At 51.4% G+C, this 17,447-nt stretch overlaps 1 protein-coding gene across 1 annotated transcript; it reads left to right on the top strand.

Moving 5' to 3' along the window:
- Positions 9,578 to 15,768, top strand: PARS2 (prolyl-tRNA synthetase 2, mitochondrial (putative)). The gene is given in 4 exon segments (XM_003127972.3): positions 9,578 to 9,675; positions 13,300 to 13,452; positions 13,455 to 14,705; positions 14,708 to 15,768. Coding segments are annotated over 3 exon segments (1,413 nt in total). The 5' UTR covers positions 9,578 to 9,675; positions 13,300 to 13,331; the 3' UTR covers positions 14,749 to 15,768.

Below are 17,447 nucleotides of genomic sequence, written 5' to 3' on the forward strand. Positions count from 1 at the left end.
CAATGGAAGGACCAAATTGTGCAAATAAGATGGATGCGGAAATAAGATGGATGCGAGGCTCCTAGGAGATGCAGAAGATAATTGCCTTCATATTGGTGGCTTTCTAGTCCCCGTGGGAAATCTCTGAGGCCTGAGTGCCTGTCTCTGGAGTCTCTCGCCCTGCCATAAGGCCCCTTTTACTCACTGGAGTAAATTTCAGGTCTCACAGCAGAGCAGCTCTGGCTAGGGCAGAGGGCACCCCCAGAAGCCGGTAAGGGCAGGGCGGTGGTCTACGCCTGGCTGCTAGGGCTCTTTCCTGCCTCTCTAGCAGTCTTCCAGCAGGCCTCATCCTTGGTCAACTTGGGCTGAAAGGCCTCCAAACTCCCTGAAATAAAGCCCATCCGTAGAAATTTTGCCTGACCTCCCTGTTCTTGGGGGCACTTAGGGGCCCCACCCATCAGGCAGTGCCACCTGCACCCAATCTCGAACGTTCTACAAGAGATTGAAGAAAATCTTGGAATTTTACATTTTTAGAATCATAGTCATAGGAGTTCTCGTCGTGGCTCAATGGTTAACAAATCTGACTAGGAACCATGAGGTTGCAGGTTCGATTCTGGCCTTGCTCAGTGGGTTAAGGATCTGGCGTTGCCGTGAGCTGTGGTGTAGGTTGCAGCTGTGGCTCGGATCCCATGTTGCTGTGGCTCTGGCACAAGCCGGCGGCTACATCTCCGATTCGACCCCTAGCCTGGGAACCTCCATATGCCATGGGAGCGGCCCAAGAAATGGCAAAAAGACAAAAAAAAAAAAAAAAAAAAAAAAGAATCATAGTCATAGATCTTCGATATGGAGTTTTATTGTCAGAGACCTAGGCTCTGATTGCCAGCAACTCTTTGAACGGCCAAGCTGGATTCTTGTAGCCCTACCCATGGTTTGTGATTTATTTTGCACTTTCTCCTCTTTTTAAAAAAGAGTTATGGAGTTCTTGTGGTGGTTTAGTGGTAACGAACCCAACTAGGATTCATGAGGACACAGGTTTGATCCCTGGCCTTGCTCAGTGGGTTAAGGATCCGGCGTTGCCGTGAGCTGTGGCGTAGGTTACAAATGTGCCTCGGATCCTGCGTTGCTGTGGCTGTGGCATAGGCTGGCAGCTTCAGCTCCGATTCAACCCCTGGCCTGGGAACTTCCATATGCCTTGGGTGTGGCCCTAAAAAGACAACAAAAATAAAAAAAAGAAATACCACCTAGAGCTTTTCTGAGGGTTATCCGCATGCTGGCCAAAAGCCAAGAAGAGAGAAGAAACCCCACTTCCGAGACTGTTATGTCCTAAGCACTTTATACACGTAGACTCATTCAAGTTCTCGCACCAGCCCAGAGGCATAGGCACCATGGTCCTCATTTTACACAAGAGGCTGAGACACTGAATGAGGGAGGAGCCAGGCTTTGAACCAGACCTGCCTTGTGATGTGCCGTCTCCTGGGAACTGCCCTTCCTGGTTGTTCTAAAGTTGAGCCTGTGATCACCAACACAACAGGTCACTGCCCTGCTCCCTCCCTGCAGTATTCTAGTCCCCCGGCTCCCAAACTGCCTGGCTTCTGTGCCACTGTACATCCTGTGCCTCCACTGGCTCCTTTTCTGTAATTTCTATCCCGAGGGCTCAGCTCAAAGCGCCTCCTCCAGGAAGTCTTGCCTAATCCTCCAGCTCTCACTAATCACGCCCTTCTGTGCACAGGTCCCTCTCAGGGTCCCACCACGTTGCATTTCTTCCCTTATCCTTGCATCATAATTATGTCACCACATCTGTTTTTCCCTCTCCACCCTGGTTCTCTACAGCAGGGACCACATCTAATTCAGCTCCATGGCCCTGCACTGAGCTTGGCACATAAGACAGGCTCAGTTTTGATGGTTGAACAGAGTAAACTCACAGTGGGGACACAGCTACCTCGGTCCCAAACAGGCAACTCCATCACCAGGTCCACAAGAGCTGAGGTTGAGGGAGTTCCCGTCGTGGCACAGTGGTTAACCAATCCGACTAGGAACCATGAGGTTGCGGGTTCGATCCCTGGCCTTGCTCAGTGGGTTAAGGATCCGGTGTTGCCGTGAGCTGTGGTGTTGGTTGTAGATGAGGCTCGGAACTGGTGTTACTGTGGCTCTGGCATAGGCCAGTGGCTACAGCTCCGATTAGACCCCTAGCCTGGGAACCTCCATCTGCCTCGGGTGTGGCCCTAGAAAAGACGGAAAAAAAAAAAAGCTGAGGTTGAGGCCAGGAACTTTTGCAGCTTAGAGCGCAAGCAGAAAGCATGGGCTTTCTTTCCACCTCCTCTCCAACCTTAGGCCAAGTCCCCAAATCTGCAGCTGGGAAGCTGAGGCCCAGGTGGGGAAACTGAGGCAAGAGAGCAGGGACTTGCCCAAGGTCAAGCAATGAATCAATGACAGATACAAACTTGAACCCCCACTCCAGACTCTCAGGCCAGTGTTCTCTGCCCTTTCAGGGTCGCCTCCTTTCCCAAATTTGTTTCTGGTAAGCCCAGGAGGACTGCAGGCTTTCTATTCATTCACTCAATAAACATTTACCCAGGAGTTCCCGTCATGGCTCTGTGGAAACAAATCCAACTAGGAACCACGAGGTTGCAGGTTCGATCCCTGGCCTTGCTCGGTGGGTTAAGGATCTGGCATTGCTGTGAGCTGTGGTGTAGGCTGCAGATGCTGCTCAGATCTGATATTGCCATGGCTTTGGCGGAGGCCAGCAGCTGTAGCTCCAATTCAACCCCTAGCCTGGGAACCTCCATATGCCACAGGTGCAGCCCTAAAACACAAAAACAAAAACAAAAAAGACAACATTTACCAGACACCAGCCTAGTGGCAAACTCTGGGGCTACTGTGGAGAACAGAACATACCCTGTCTACACCTTCAGGATTTCAGTCTAGAGCACGCCGAGCGGGTCATGCAGGGACTTGTGGGCCACAGCGGGGACTTCGGAAGACCAGTGGAGACTCTCAGAAGTGTTAGCTGGCAGGGCTGTCCACCTGACCCTGCACGCTTGTCACACTCATCCTGTGTTAGTGGCCTTTCTCCAGCCCAATGGGGAGGGGATAGTGGCTGTCCCTGGGGCTTGGAAGCCAGCATTAGCCACCCCTCTTCAGCAAGCCCCTGCTGATGTCAGGCCTGGAGTTCCCCTAGGACTGTGGCTCTGGCTGGTAGGGGGAGGCTAGTGGGCAGTTGATCTGTATTCAATTATAGCTTTGAGTCCTGAGGAACGCCCCTGCCTGCAGGGCAGCTGGGAGGACAACTGCGACCCAGCTGAAGCAGCAGGAGCTCCTTTGGGGAACTCTGCAGGGTAAAAGGCTCAATGACCCCATAATCGGAGTCATGAAGATAAATCACACCTTGTGCTGCCTGCCCATTTCTTTCTCTGTCCAGCAGCCAACATCAGGCAGCTAGAAATTCCTCTTTAGACAGCAAGAGCAAAGCATGCTAAATATGATGAAAACAGGTGAAATCTTTCAATTATCGGTTTCTGGAATCTCAGTATTGAAAAGAACCTTAGTCTTCCAGCCTCTCAGGACTCCTCTCAGTGGTGAGTATTCTGAAAGGAGTATCTAAACCACTTGCATGCCTCTGGCAGACAGGCAGCTCACTACCTCTTGAGAGAATCAGTCCACATGTTAACATTTCAAGTCTTTTAAGTTTGTCCTTCTATTGGGTTGAAACCTTCTTTTATGTCGTTTCCATGTCTTGGTTCAAGTTCACTTTTGCCACACACAACGGACCCTCCTAAGCAGGCTGGTCTTGGACAAATCATTTTGCTCTGACCCCCATTCTCCCTTTCTATTGTGACGCCTATTACAGTGTTTAAGTTGTTCAGTAGGAGGCTGGCTATTCTGCCTGCAGCCAGGCTGAGATCTGACCTGGCCTCCAGCCACCAGTGCCCTGCCTGGAGCCTGCACAGAGCGGGTGCCAGCAGCTGAAAGAAAGCAGAACAGAACAGGGCTTCTCCCGCCCCTAATCAGCCCCCAAGGGAGCACCCTGTGTGGATGACGGTGGCTAGATGCCAAATGAAGTGAAATATCTCCTTTTCTCAGGCTGTTAACTTTTTTTCTTGTTTAAGGAAGGGGAGGATAATGACATTTAGCACTTTACAACTCAGCAGTGAAATGAGCAGATGGAAACAGATTCCCAGCATCGTGGGCATGCTTCCAGCGAGACGCCCTCCCCAGCTCTGGCTCCAGCTCTGTGGGGTCCAAGTTACTGGCAAGCCTTGCTGATGGGGTTGGGGACACCACCCACTCCCTCCTGCCCCAGCTCCTCCCACAGCAGTGCCTCCAGCCCCCACCTCCCGCTTCTTGCCTCTGCTCACCCTATTCCACCTCTCTGGAGCGCCTTTCCCACCTGCCGGGTCTTTTTGGAATATGACCCCTCTAGTTTGGAGGAGCAGAGGTAAGGGGGGCCCTTGGAGAGACAGGGGTGAGCAAAAAATGCCTGTGGAGCTGTGGAAAAACTCCAGCTGGCCTCTAGGTGGCCACAGAAGAATGATTTGCACAGGGAAGTTTCCCTCAGGGAGGAGAAAAAAAAAATCATCATTATTCTCATCAAAACTATGTACTGAGAACTCACCGTGGGCCCATCCCTGGGACCTGTGCTTCCTATGCCTCATTCCATTTAACCTTCGGAAGCCAGGGAGCAATGATTCCGCACTGTTCCCATTTTACAGATGAAGAAACTGAGGCTCAGGGAGGTTCAATAACTTCTCCAAGGCCCCTCCCCATTGAATGGCAGGCAGGCGAAAGGGGACAAATAAATGGCTTTTTAACTATTTGGGGTTTAGATTACTTTCTTTGCTGTCACATGTTGCTCCGTATACTGCACACTTCAAAAACATCCAAATGCACTTTTCATGTTTATGTTTCCAAACCAGTCCATAGCTCTGTGCTGGGGTTTGTTCTCTTTGGCATGGAAACGGTTTCATTCAACTGTAGCTCCCCTGCGCGTTTTATTTGTCATCCACAAAGTAAAAGACACAAACAGAAGAGCCCCGGCTGCGGGGGGCGAGCCCTTGCTTCCACCTGCCCAGTCCCCTGGCTGCTGGGACTCGCACCTCTTCTTCCTGGGCTGCTAACCACGCCGTCCCCATTGCAGGTGGTGGCAGAGGGCTGCCCATCATAACGCCTTGCCCCCTGACTGCAGATGCTGACCTATGACCCAGGTTGGACCATGCAGTGTCCTTCCCAGAGAGTTTTCCCACTGGGTGCAAGCGAAGGAAGACGTTCTTTGTTTGTCCGCTGGAACAGCTCTTGGGGACTGTCCCTGTTGGGATTAAGCTTAGCTGTGGGCATCAAAGACCTGAAAACAGTATCTTAAACAAGAACAAGAAGGTGTGTGTTTATCTTGCAAAGCCAGCTCAAGTATCACCTCAGGGCCTGCCATGTCCCCTCTTCCTGCCCCTGGATACAGGCTAAGATCATCCTGCTGCAAGCACCTCCACTGTCACCTGGCTGGAAGCGCTGCTGCTGCCTCTGTGCGTATCCTTCTACCGATGGAGAATGGAAACTGGAGGATAAATGCCTGAGCCTCATAAGCAGGGGTGGGGTGAGGGGAGAGGTCCCACTGGGATTGAGCCCCCCCCCCCCGTTACCCTTAGCAGTAACCTGCTGGTTCATTATCAGACCTTATATTCCTTTCCTGCCCTTCCCTCTCTCACTTCCCTACTCTCCTAGCAGGGTTTCCTGAGGTCACCTCTCCAAGAAACTGTGTGCCTTTAGATCCTTGACTCAGGGCCTGCTTCTTGGGGAGCCCAGCTTTTGACACCCTTGAAGTCTTCCCTCATCCCAGGAGGAGAACTCTGCTGCATCCCAGTGCTCCCGGGGTAACTTGTTTGTGCCTCTAATACAGTACACCGTGGCCTATCTTGTTGTATTTATTAAGCGTAAACCAGGAAGGAAGGAATAAGCACTTATTGAGTACCAGCTGTGCACCAGGCACTGTACCAGATGTCTTGTCCTCAGTCATTCAATTATTCACTAATTAATTCATTCAACAAATCTTTATTGAGCATTTATAACGCACGAGACAATGATCTAGGCCAGGGGCTGGCAAGCTATGGTCCATGGGCTGAATTAGGCCCCCCACCTGTTTTTGCAAATAAAGTTTTATTGAAACACAACTGTGCTCATTTGCTTACATTTTTTTCATGGCAGCTTTCATGTTAATAACCGCAGAGTTGAGCAGTTTCGACAGAGACCATATGGCCTGCAAAGCATAAAATATTTACTGTCTGGCCCTTTGCAGAAAAAGTTCGGTGCCCCTTGGAATAGGCACTAGGGCTGCTACAGTGAACAAAACAAAAATCCCCGCCCTCCTGGATGGAGCTTACATGCTCCTGGGGTGGAGTCAGGGGATGGGGGGGACACGTAACACAGTAAACCTCAAACTAGATTCTTAGTATATATTAAATGATGATAGATGCTATGGAGAAAAAAAAATAGAGCAAGAGAGTATCAGGAGTGCTGGGGATAGGAGTGGGGATTGTGGTGAAAATTAGAGTGTCGGGAAGTCTTGGCTGTGAACATGACGGTTGAGCAAAGACCTGAAGGAGGTGAAGGAGTGAGCCACGTGGACCTGGAAGAGCCATCAGGTAGTGGAGCAGCAGGTGCGAGGGCTGTACTGGAATATTAACGATAGTTTATGCTACATTGAGTGCTATGTACCAGGTGCCCTTCAAGTGCTCTACATGCATAATCTCATTTAATTACTTAAAAATCATCATCTTGTTACATCTCTAATCTTACAAAAGAATGATTTGAATATATTTCTTTCTCTTTTTTTTTCTTTTTTGTCTTTTTAGGGCCGCACCCATGGCATATGAAGGTTCCCAGGCCAGGGGTCCAATCCCAGCTGTAGCCGCCAGCCTACACCACAGCCAGAGCAACTCAGGAACCGAGCCCCATCTTCGGCCCACAGCTCATGGCAATGCCGAATCCTTAACCCACTGATGGAGGCCAGGGATCGAACCTGTGTCTTCATGGATGCTAGTCGGATTTGTTAACTGCTGAGCCACGACAGGAACTCCTATTTCTTTTTTTTTCAGGTTTTTTTTTTTTTTTTTTGGCTTTTTAGGGCTATACTTATGGCATATGGAATTTCCCAGGCTAGGGTTCCAATCAGAGCTACAGCTTTTGGCCACAGTCACAGCCACAGCCACAGCAACTTGGGATCTGAGCTATGCCTGCAACTTACACCGCAGCTCATGGCAATGCCAGATACTTAACCCTCTGAGCAGGGCTGGGGGTTGACCCCACATCCTCACGGATAATAGGTCAGGTTCTTAACGCCCTGAGCCTCAACAAGAACTCCAGGAGACTTGTGAGGTTTTAATCATAAATGAACTCTATAATTCAAGGCACTCAATAAATGGCTGATCAATGAATTGATTGAAAGGTCACCCAGGAAGTTACTGGCAGTGAGAGGACTATATTCTGGTCTCCACCACCCTGGACTTTCTCAGTGAGGAGCAAATCTACTGTGACCATGGCTGGCTTGAGGGGACCCTGCAGCTCCCGTCTGCAGAGCCTCCTGCGAACTCTCGGCAAAAGGCAGCAGTTCTCGGCTTACCTCCCAAGGGGGTCGTGAGCACTAATTAGTTACCATTGGTAAAGTGCTCTGAAGATGTGGGGGTGTATAAACATGGCAAGTCATTAGGCCTCTCCACACCACTATGCTCTAGAGCCAGGAACTACTAATTGAGAAATAATTAACACCTCAGGGTGCAGAGGAAGGATGCCTGGCTCTTCCAGGATTGGAAGGGATGTAAGAAAGTGCATAAAGAGCCAGGAGAAGTCTAAGGCTGCGTTGGATCCTGAAGATTTTTCTCCTTTTGTCTCTAGAGAGGAGGCATGGGGACCTTGGGGACTGCCTTCTTTGGGGAAAGCCCAGAGCACAGAGCTGGGCTGCAGTGGCTGAATGATGCTCTTAGAGCAGAAGCGCTCAGGTCCAGCCCAGGTTCTGCCCCACCTTCCAGCTGGTGAGCAGATGCCAGTCATGGAGCCCACCAAGCTGTATTTTTCTCGGCTGTAAGACCAGGACGATGACATGCGTCTCCCATCTCCCCTCCCTGCACCAGGCTATCTGAAGCCCTTCTTCTAGGCCAGGGATCGAGCCCAGGCTTCATGTTAGGATCAAGGAGGAGTCTAAAGTACTGATGCCCAGGCCCACCCCAGATCAAAGACCAGCATCGTGGGGCTGGGACCGAGCGATTCCCAGTGCGGTCAAGTTTAAGAACCACTGCTTTGGTTTGTTTATCAGGCACGGTGTTGGGAGCGGAGGGAAACAAAGATGTAAACCCTACCCCATCCCACGCCCCTCACACTGGCTCATCATTTCCTGATTCAGGGCCTGCGTGTGTCCTGGACCTTCCAATCCCCTCCCACTGCCATTCTTGTGTTGCTAACCTCCACTCATCCTTCAGGGTCGGCTTGAAGCTCACCTCCTCAGGGAAGCCCTCTTTCCCAGCATTCCTAGAGGACTGTTCTCAGCCCCCTCAGCCCACCCTATTACACCACGGATCACACAGTATTTTTCCTGGCAGATCCTGGTGGGCTGAGAGCTTCTTGGGGCCAGTATCAGAACCACCAGGGTCTTGCACTGGGTCGTGTACATTTTAGGCGCTGAATAAACTATAGCGGTTACCAGTTAGGTAGCGTCATATGATACACAGCTCCCACCTCAGGGCGTTTGGCACTTTTTGTTCTCTGTGTCTAGAACATTCTTTCCCCCCCCCCATATCTGCAAGGCCCTCTCAGCTCCTTCAGGTCTTTGCTAAACTGTCACCTACTCCATCAGACTTTCCTTGATCCTTTTATTTTAAATGGCAACCACAGACCGCCAATGCTTTCCCTTGTCTAATTAATTTTTCTTCACAGTATTTAACACCATCTGACTAATGGGTCCTGTCTTTACATAAAATTTTGACCATTTGTGCATCATGGAGTTTTTGCATTATTTTTAAAAACTTAATTGCATTAAAATACCACTTATCTTGACCCCTGAGATCTTTGGCCTCCCTTTAACTTTCACTGTATTGATTTATTGACTAGAATGTAAGCTACACTGAATGCAGGGAACCCTGTCTGTTTTGTTCACCATTCCCCGTTTCTTCAAGGGGCTGGGACACGGCAGCTGTTCAAAAAATATTTTGTGAATAAAAGTTTGTCTTAGTGTCTTAAAGATGAAATAAAGGTGCTTCATTTCCACTGTTTAAACTTTTTAATTTATTTAAATTGAAAGCCTGTAAAATCGCAGGATAGATTCAAACTCGCTTGGCCCGCTGTTGTCATAGTTACAACATCCAAGGCGGGTCTCCTATTCCGAGAGTGGGGCGGGCCCTGGCAGTGGGTGGGAACTTTAGGCTCAAAACCTGGGAAATTGGCCTTGATCATAGAGTTACACCTCCCTAAATCCTAGAGGGCACTTCCCGGATGGTGATTTACTTATTGCTGCCCAGGCCAATCTACGAGCATGTTCTTTCTCCGCGGCTAAGTTTCCTGCAAACCTCTAGCGTGGGGTGGGGCCAGTCCCCCGAGCACGGCTTTGTGATTGGCGGTAAGGACAGGAGGCGGAGTTTGACGTGGATACGCCCCCGGCGCACGCGCGCTGGTCGGGCACGGCGGTCGCCGCGCGGGCCGAGTTGGCAGGGAGTAAACCTGGTGAGCATGGGTGACAGCGAGGGCTGAGGGTTGAGGGAAGGGCGGGAGGCTGCGGAACAAAGACTGCGCTCGGTCCTGGACGCCGAGACCTAGAACCCTGGCGTCCGTTTTCTCACGTGCCTCCGGTCCTTGGATTGGGGCTGGGTCACAGTCACTGAAACTCTTGGATTATGCTTGTCTCCTAGTCTGTTTCCTCCCTTGTGAAATGGGGGCAGGACTTCCTCCCTTGTCTGCCTCGGGTCGTTGTAACTGAGGATTTGTTAGAAATCTCCGAGACCTAATGAATCAGAAACTCTAGGGATGAGGCCCCATAATCAGTGTTTAATAAGCCCTCCAGATGATTCGGATGCTTGCTTGAATTTCAGATCCACGGGGCTACCGGAATGTAGCAGGCTGTATTGAGGGACTTCCAAACCCGAGTTGGGAAGGAAGGTGAGAGACGGAAAGAAGGGCGTGCACATGAAAGAAATCTTACAGACAGACTCATTTACTTGGAGAGGAATCAAGGGGAAGGTGTTTCTGGTTTGGGCCACGGGCCTGAGGTGGGGCCTTAAGTGGTGGTGCCAGGAGTGAACCAGCATGCCCTGCCTCCCGAGTCTGCACTTTTCTACTCAGTCACGTTAGGGCTCCCATCCTTTTTCAGGTCATAGGCCACATAGGAAATGATACTGTTTGTACAGTGCCCGGGGGAAATAGATGAAGCTGCTTGAGGTTGGAGTGGACCAGCTGTGGGATGTGAAGCCGCTGAAAGCTGGAGGGAACCACCTGGGGAATTTGACCTTCCCAGAGCTGAGGGGAGTCAGTAACCCATTCTCGGCATAAGGCTGGAGAGCTTTGCTCCATGAGGATATGCTGGAGATTAGAGGTGCTCGTTTTATTCGGCAATAAATCAAGAACCTTGAAAGGGTTTATATACTTTTTGACTCAGTAATTCATTCCTGAAAATCTCTCCCAAATATGTAACAAGAAACCCTTCTGTTTATTGTAGATTATGTTATAACAGAAAAAATTGGTAACTCTGAAGAATCATTTTTGTTTTTTTGTTTTCTTTTTAGGGCCACACCTGCAGCCTATGGAAGTTCCTGGGCTAGGGGTCAAATCAAAGCTGCAGCTGTGGGCCTACACAGCCACAGCAACTTGGGATCTGAGCCATGTCTGCAGCCTACACTGAGTGAGGCCAGGGATTGAACTGCATCCTCGTAGATACTAGTTGGGTTTGTAACCCACTGAACCACACGGGAACTCCCCAGAGAATTGTTTTTTTGTTTTTTTTGTCTTTTGTCATTTTAGGGCTGCACCCTCAGCGTATGGAGGTTCCAGGCTAGGGGTCCAATTGGAGCTATAGCTGCGGCCTACGCCACAGCCACAGCAACGCCAGATCCGGGTGGCATCTGCGACTTACACCTTAGCTCACGGCAATGCTGGATCCCTAACCCACTGAGCGAGGCAGGGATCGAACCCACAGCCTCACGGTTCCTAGTTGAATTCGTTTCTGCTGTGCCATGATGGAACTCCAGGAATTGTTTTTGATTTAATCAGTGGGATATTGTGCTGCCCTTAGGAATGTGTAAATATTTTATAAAATCAGGCAGAGCTTCTTTGCCTGCCCACCTGCTTATATCCCTCACAAGCATTCTGTCTTAATAAATCTATTTCTTGCCTAAAAAAAATAAAATCAGAGCTCCCGTTATGGCTTAGCAGGTTATGAACCCGACCAGTATCCATGAGGATGCGGGTTCGATCCCTGGCTTCATTCATTGGGTTAAGGATCCTGCGTTGCCATGAGCTGTGGTGTAGGTCGCAGATTCAGCTTGGTTCCTGAGTTGCTGTGGCTGTGGTGTAGGCTGGCAGCTACAGCTCTGATTCGATCCCTAGCCACGGAACTTCCATATGTCGTGGTGCGGCCCTAAAAAGAAAAAATAAAAATAATAATAAAAAATAATAAAATTATCCAGAAAGCTACACGCTCATTCAGTAGACAGTGTCTAGTAAGCCCCTCTATGTGACAAGCAAGTGAGATATGGCCCTTGCATGCACAGCCGAGTGCCTGGAGGAAGACCAGCGGCCAAAGGAGCAGTAACTCCAAAGACTGATTGGTGTTCCATGGGGGAGAGGGGTGCTCCCACGGGAGAAACTGGTCTTTGGGGTATGGGACGTGGGTCCAGAAAGGTATCCCAGACGACAGGGTAGCACTCCTGAGGCCTGGAGGGTGAGTAGACGTCAGTACGCGAGGGGGAGAGGAGCATTCTATGCAGAGGGGACTGTGTTTTAGTGCTGCAGCTGGAGCACGAGAGGGCAAGGGTCCGAGGAGGCCAGAGGGGACCAGCAGGCAGCTCACGTGGGGCCATGGGCACCATGAAGGTCGAAGCTTAGACCTGATTCTAAGGGTAGCAGGAAGCTTTTGGAGGATTTTTTTTTTTTTTAATATATAGTGATTTTTATTTTTTCCATTTTAGTTGGTTTACAGTGTCGTGTCAATTTCTACTGTACAGTAAAGTGACCCAGTCACATATATACATTCTTTTTCTCGCATTATCCTCCATCATGTTTCAGAAATGACTGGATGTAGTTCGCTGCGCTATACAGCAGGATCTCATTGCTTATCCACTCCATGCTGGAGGATCTCGAGCAAGAAAAGCTGCTGCCGTCTTTGTTTTGGATGTGTCCCCTGTGACGGCAGAGTGGAGAATGGGCTGGAGGGGAGTGGGTATGGAAGCTGGGGGCCCAGGTGAGAGATGATGGTGCCCTGCATCTGGGCAGAGGAGATCCCCCCCTTACCCCACCCTCATATACCCACCCTCACCAAGCCCTCTGGACCAGCAACGCCGGATCATTAACCCACTGAGCAAGGGCAGGGATTGAACCTGCAACCTCATTGTTCCTAGTCGGATTCGTTAACCACTGTGCCACGACGGGAACTCCCAGATACCGTTCTAATAACATTTTATAACTTCTCTAAGTTCCCGCAATAGGAGTTCCCATCGTGGTGCAGCGGAAACAAATCCAACTAGGAACCATGAGGTTGTGGGTTCAATCCCCAGCCTCATTCAGTGGGTTAAGGATCGGGTGATGCTGTGAGCTGTGGTGTAAGTCACAGACGAGGCTCGGATCTGGCATGGCTGTGACTGTGGCATAGGCCAGCAGCTGTAGCTCCAATCGGACCCCTAGCCTGGGAACCTCCATATGCCTCGAGTGCAGCCCTAAAAAGCAAAAAAATAAATAATTCCCACAATAGACCTACAAGATAGGTCCTGTTGTAATACCATTTTATCGATCACAAGGAGTTAAGGTTCATGTCCCAAGGTACACAGAGTGTAGTTATTAGGAAGCCTGACTGGGATCCAGGTCTTCTGATTTCAGAGCCTGTGCCATCGCCAGGCATTGGTGTCTCTGCAGTATGCTGTCGTCTTTTTATAAATGGGAAAATAGTGATTTTTTAAAAATGCCGTAAGAGGTGAGCAAAGTAGTACTTTGATGGGCTAGCATATTAGAAAAGGAAGGATCTGCACCCACAAAATTGGTGGCTGTCTTAGAAGTCTGTTGGAGACCCGCAGGTGCTGGCTCCTGCCTGGTATCCGGTCACAATAAGTTAATGCTTATTTCTGCCTGGCTCGTTTTCTTCAGGCACCAGTGCCTCCCAGTGCTGGGGTGTCATCATGGAAGGGCTGCTGACAAGATGCCGAGCGCTGGCCACCTGCAGGCGCCAGCTCTCAGGGTCCGCTCCTCACAGGTTTCAGCAGGGCGCCCCAGGGAGAGGGAAGCACTTGCTGCTGTCCCGCTGTTCCAGCCCCAGAACCTTCGGGAAGACCAGGTGCTCTCTCTCGAGGGCAGACCTGGCGACCTGACCTGTAAGAGCCAGCGGCTGATGCTGCAGGTGGGCCTGATCCACCCGGCCAGCCCTGGCTGTTACCACCTCCTGCCTTACACCGTCCGCGCCATGGAGAAGCTCGTGCGGGTGGTAGACCAGGAGATGCAGGCCATCGGGGGCCAGAAGGTCAACATGCCCAGCCTCAGCCCAGCAGAGCTGTGGCGAGCCACCAGCCGGTGGGACTCAATGGGCAAGGAGCTGCTCAGACTTAGAGACAGGCACGGCAAGGAGTACTGCTTGGGCCCAACTCACGAGGAAGCCATCACGGCCCTGGTCGCCTCCCAGAAGACCCTGTCTTACAAGCAGCTCCCGGTCCTGCTGTACCAGGTGACGCGGAAGTTTCGGGATGAGCCCAGGCCCCGCTTTGGTCTCCTCCGAGGCCGAGAGTTTTACATGAAGGACATGTACACCTTTGACTCCTCCCCCGAGGCCGCCCGGCGGACCTACAGCCTGGTGTGCGATGCCTACGGCAGCCTCTTTGACAGGCTGGGGCTGCAGTGCCTGCAGGTCCAGGCAGACGTGGGCAGCATCGGGGGCACGATGTCTCACGAGTTCCAGCTGCCGGTGGACGTCGGGGAGGACCGGCTTGCGCTCTGTCCCCGCTGCAGCTTCTCGGCCAACGTGGAGACCCTGGACTTGGCACAGACGAACTGCCCTGCTTGCCAGGGACCACTGACCGAAACCAAAGGCATCGAGGTGGGGCACACGTTTTACCTGGGCACCAAGTACTCCTCCATCTTCAATGCCCAGTTCACCAATGTCCACGGCAAAGCATCCCTGGCTGAAATGGGGTGCTATGGCTTGGGGGTGACCCGGATCTTGGCCGCTGCCATTGAAGTCCTCTCTGCAGAAGACTGCATCCGCTGGCCCGGCCTCCTGGCCCCTTACCAAGTCTGCCTCATCCCCCCTAAGAAGGGCAGCAAGGAGGAGGCAGCCGCAGAGCTCACAGGGCACCTGTACGACCACATCACCGAGGCGGTGCCACAGCTCCGTGGGGAGGTCCTGCTGGATGACAGGACCCATCTGACCATCGGGAACAGACTGAAAGATGCTGACAAGCTCGGCTACCCCTTCGTGATCATCGCGGGCAAGAGGGCCCTGGACGAGCCTGCACATTTTGAGGTTCGGTGCCAGAACACAGGCGAGGTGGTCTTCCTCACCAAGAGGGAGTCCTGGAATTACTGAGCCAAGTGCAGGTGGCATAAACACGCCCCCCTCATATCTCACCGCCTCAGTGTCCATCCTAACGCTGCCTTACCCGCAGGAGCTGGTCTCCCCAGAAACAGGGCAGCTCATGGAAGGTGAGACCCTGTGAGGGAAACCAGTTATTCAGTCATTTGTTCAGACGCTTTGTATTTAAAGTTGTCACCTTGAGAAGTTCCCGTTGTGGCTCAGTGGTTCATGAATCCGACTAGGAACCATGAGGTTGTGGGTTCGATCCCTGGCCTCACTCAGTGGGTTGGGGATCCGGTGTTGCCATGAGCTATAGTGTAGGTCGCAGACATGGCTTGGATCCCGAGTTGCTGTGGCTCTGGCATAGGCCGGCAGCTGCAGCTCTTTTTGGACCCTTAGCCTGGGAACCTCCGTATGCCGCGGCTGCCGCCCTAGAAAAGACCAAAAAAATAAAGTTGCCACCTTGATCCCTTTGTCTGCACTGGCCCTACTGCCACGTACCATTCCTTTTGTATTCCACTGTGGAAGCTTCTGTTGGAGGTGGAGTGGCTAGAAACAGCCAAGTTGTCATCTTGGCCTTCAAGTGAGTCCCTTCCTGTCTCCCAGGAGAGGTTCCCATGCATCGGATGCCGTGGCTGAGGAGCGAGGCTCCTGGAGCTCTGACAGTCTGACCACGGGCCTCTTGCAGCTTTCAGTCCAGAGAGGCGGCCTGCCAGCCCTCCTCCGTTGAGAAGATGGGCTGAGAGTCTGGGTAGAAGAATCAGGACACCTGGCCGCCCCTGACTCACTGATGACTTGGACACGACCCCTCCCCTGCTGGGGCCCCGGTTTCCCCATCTATGCCATGAGAAAATGGAACTGGATTTGTTAGTTCCTCGGGGCCGTGACTGGCAGATCTGGTTCCTCTGGTCCTCCATCATTTAAGCTACCCAGAAAGTTAATACACTTAGCTAGTGGCCCCCAAATGACCTCCAGAGACCCGGCCCTATTGAGGCGGTTTAGCCCGAAGATCGTATTATATTGGTTGAATAAAGTCGAGCTGTTGGGATGAGCTTTGCGTGTTAATTGGAAACAGTTCTGGGAATACCTGCCATTTTAACAGTGCAGCGGCTTCCTGCATGGAGCCTCTTTGCTCGTTCTCCTGTTTCTCCCAAAAAGAAAACTGAGTGGCTGGGATAATTGTGTGTGAAACCATTTCTTCCCACACGTATCAAGGGCAGCAGGCTTCATGTGCCACAGTGACCTCGTCCTGGGTGCAGAGTGGGATCCTACCTGGAGCCCCGCACGACAGGGGTGAGTATTAAGAGGTCTCTGCCTGAATCCTGGGGCGTACGGGCAGCGGCCTTGAGCTGCCCTTGTCGGGCCCCCCAGGTCATGAGCAGAACCCGGTTCTCCATCCTTGGCCCCTCCCACTCGGCACTGATGCCCTTCCTCCTCGCTCGGCAGGCACGGCCCACCCACCGGGTGCAGGCCAGCGGCTTGTCGTTGATGGTCAGCTTCCGGAGGCCAGGGTTGATTCTTGGCTTATGGCGAAGTACTTGTCTCGGCCAAATGTTCTACCTGCCAGACAGCTTCCCAGCAGCTTCTGACTGCTGTTCCAGCCAGAGTAACCTCACCCCCAGCACACACCATCAGGTTCCTAATGAGTGTAGACGCCAAGCCCTAATGACTCCCAGGCTTACTGCTGGGCTCTGGGCCAGCACTCAGGCCAGGAGACGGGGATTCTGAGAGCAAAGCTAGAAAGGCTGGATTTTTAAAGCAGGGATCTTAGCCTTGGCTTCACAGTGGAATCCCCTGCGTCCCACCCAGAGGTTCTGTTCTGGGGTGTGGCCTGGCCGTTGGCAGTTTTAGAGCGCCCCCAATGCTTCTAATTTGCAGTGTCCATGGAGCACTCATGGTACAGGTGACCACCTTCTGAGACCACATTGCAGTTGAGTGTGAGTCGTTTCGGTTGTGTGTTAGTAGATTGATGTGAGCACTGCTGTCACTGGCCTGGTCATTCATTTGTTGCGGGCCTGCATGTGCCCCTGCTGGGAGGCACTTTTGCATGCCATGTTCAGACCTTAAAACTGCAAGGTAGGTGCCATGAAATCCTCATTTTACAGATAAGGAAACCTGAAGTTCCATTAAAGCAATTTAATCAAGGATGCATAGCTATTCACATATCAGAGCTAGCATCTGAGTATTGACCCAAACCTGTTTGCACCCTTCCTGCTACACCACATGGCCCCTATGTGGACAAAATGATTCCAATAAGTAAAATGGATCATTTGGCTAATCAGGCTCGCCTAAAGCAGATACGAAGTTACAGTTCACGCAAACAGGCGCATTACATATTTTTAAAATTTTAAACTTGTGCTCTATCAGCTTATTTATGAAAGGCTAGCCTAATGTAAGAATAAGCACTTTTGAAAACTAGATTCAGAGACTGGAGAGACAGTCAATGTAAACGCTCAAAAAATGTGTGCGATATAAAATGATTTGAGGAACTTTAAGAGAACGTGGAGCCTGCCTGTCCAGCCCTCATTTCACAGGTGGGAAAAAAGGCCTGCAGTGGGAATTAACCTGCCACCACCCACCTGGCTGGCAGACCGCCTGATCGCAGGCTGGGTGCTAGGACCCCTAAACTAGGCTACCTGGGGTCGATCTTGGTGCAGGGAGAGATGTCTGGCTGAGTCAGCCTTTGAGCTACAGGGTGCGCTGTCGATTTGAAACAGGTACCCATCTATTT

Source organism: Sus scrofa, chromosome 6 (genome assembly GCF_000003025.6).
Source record: "Sus scrofa isolate TJ Tabasco breed Duroc chromosome 6, Sscrofa11.1, whole genome shotgun sequence".
NCBI classification, from domain to species: Eukaryota; Metazoa; Chordata; class Mammalia; order Artiodactyla; family Suidae; genus Sus; species Sus scrofa.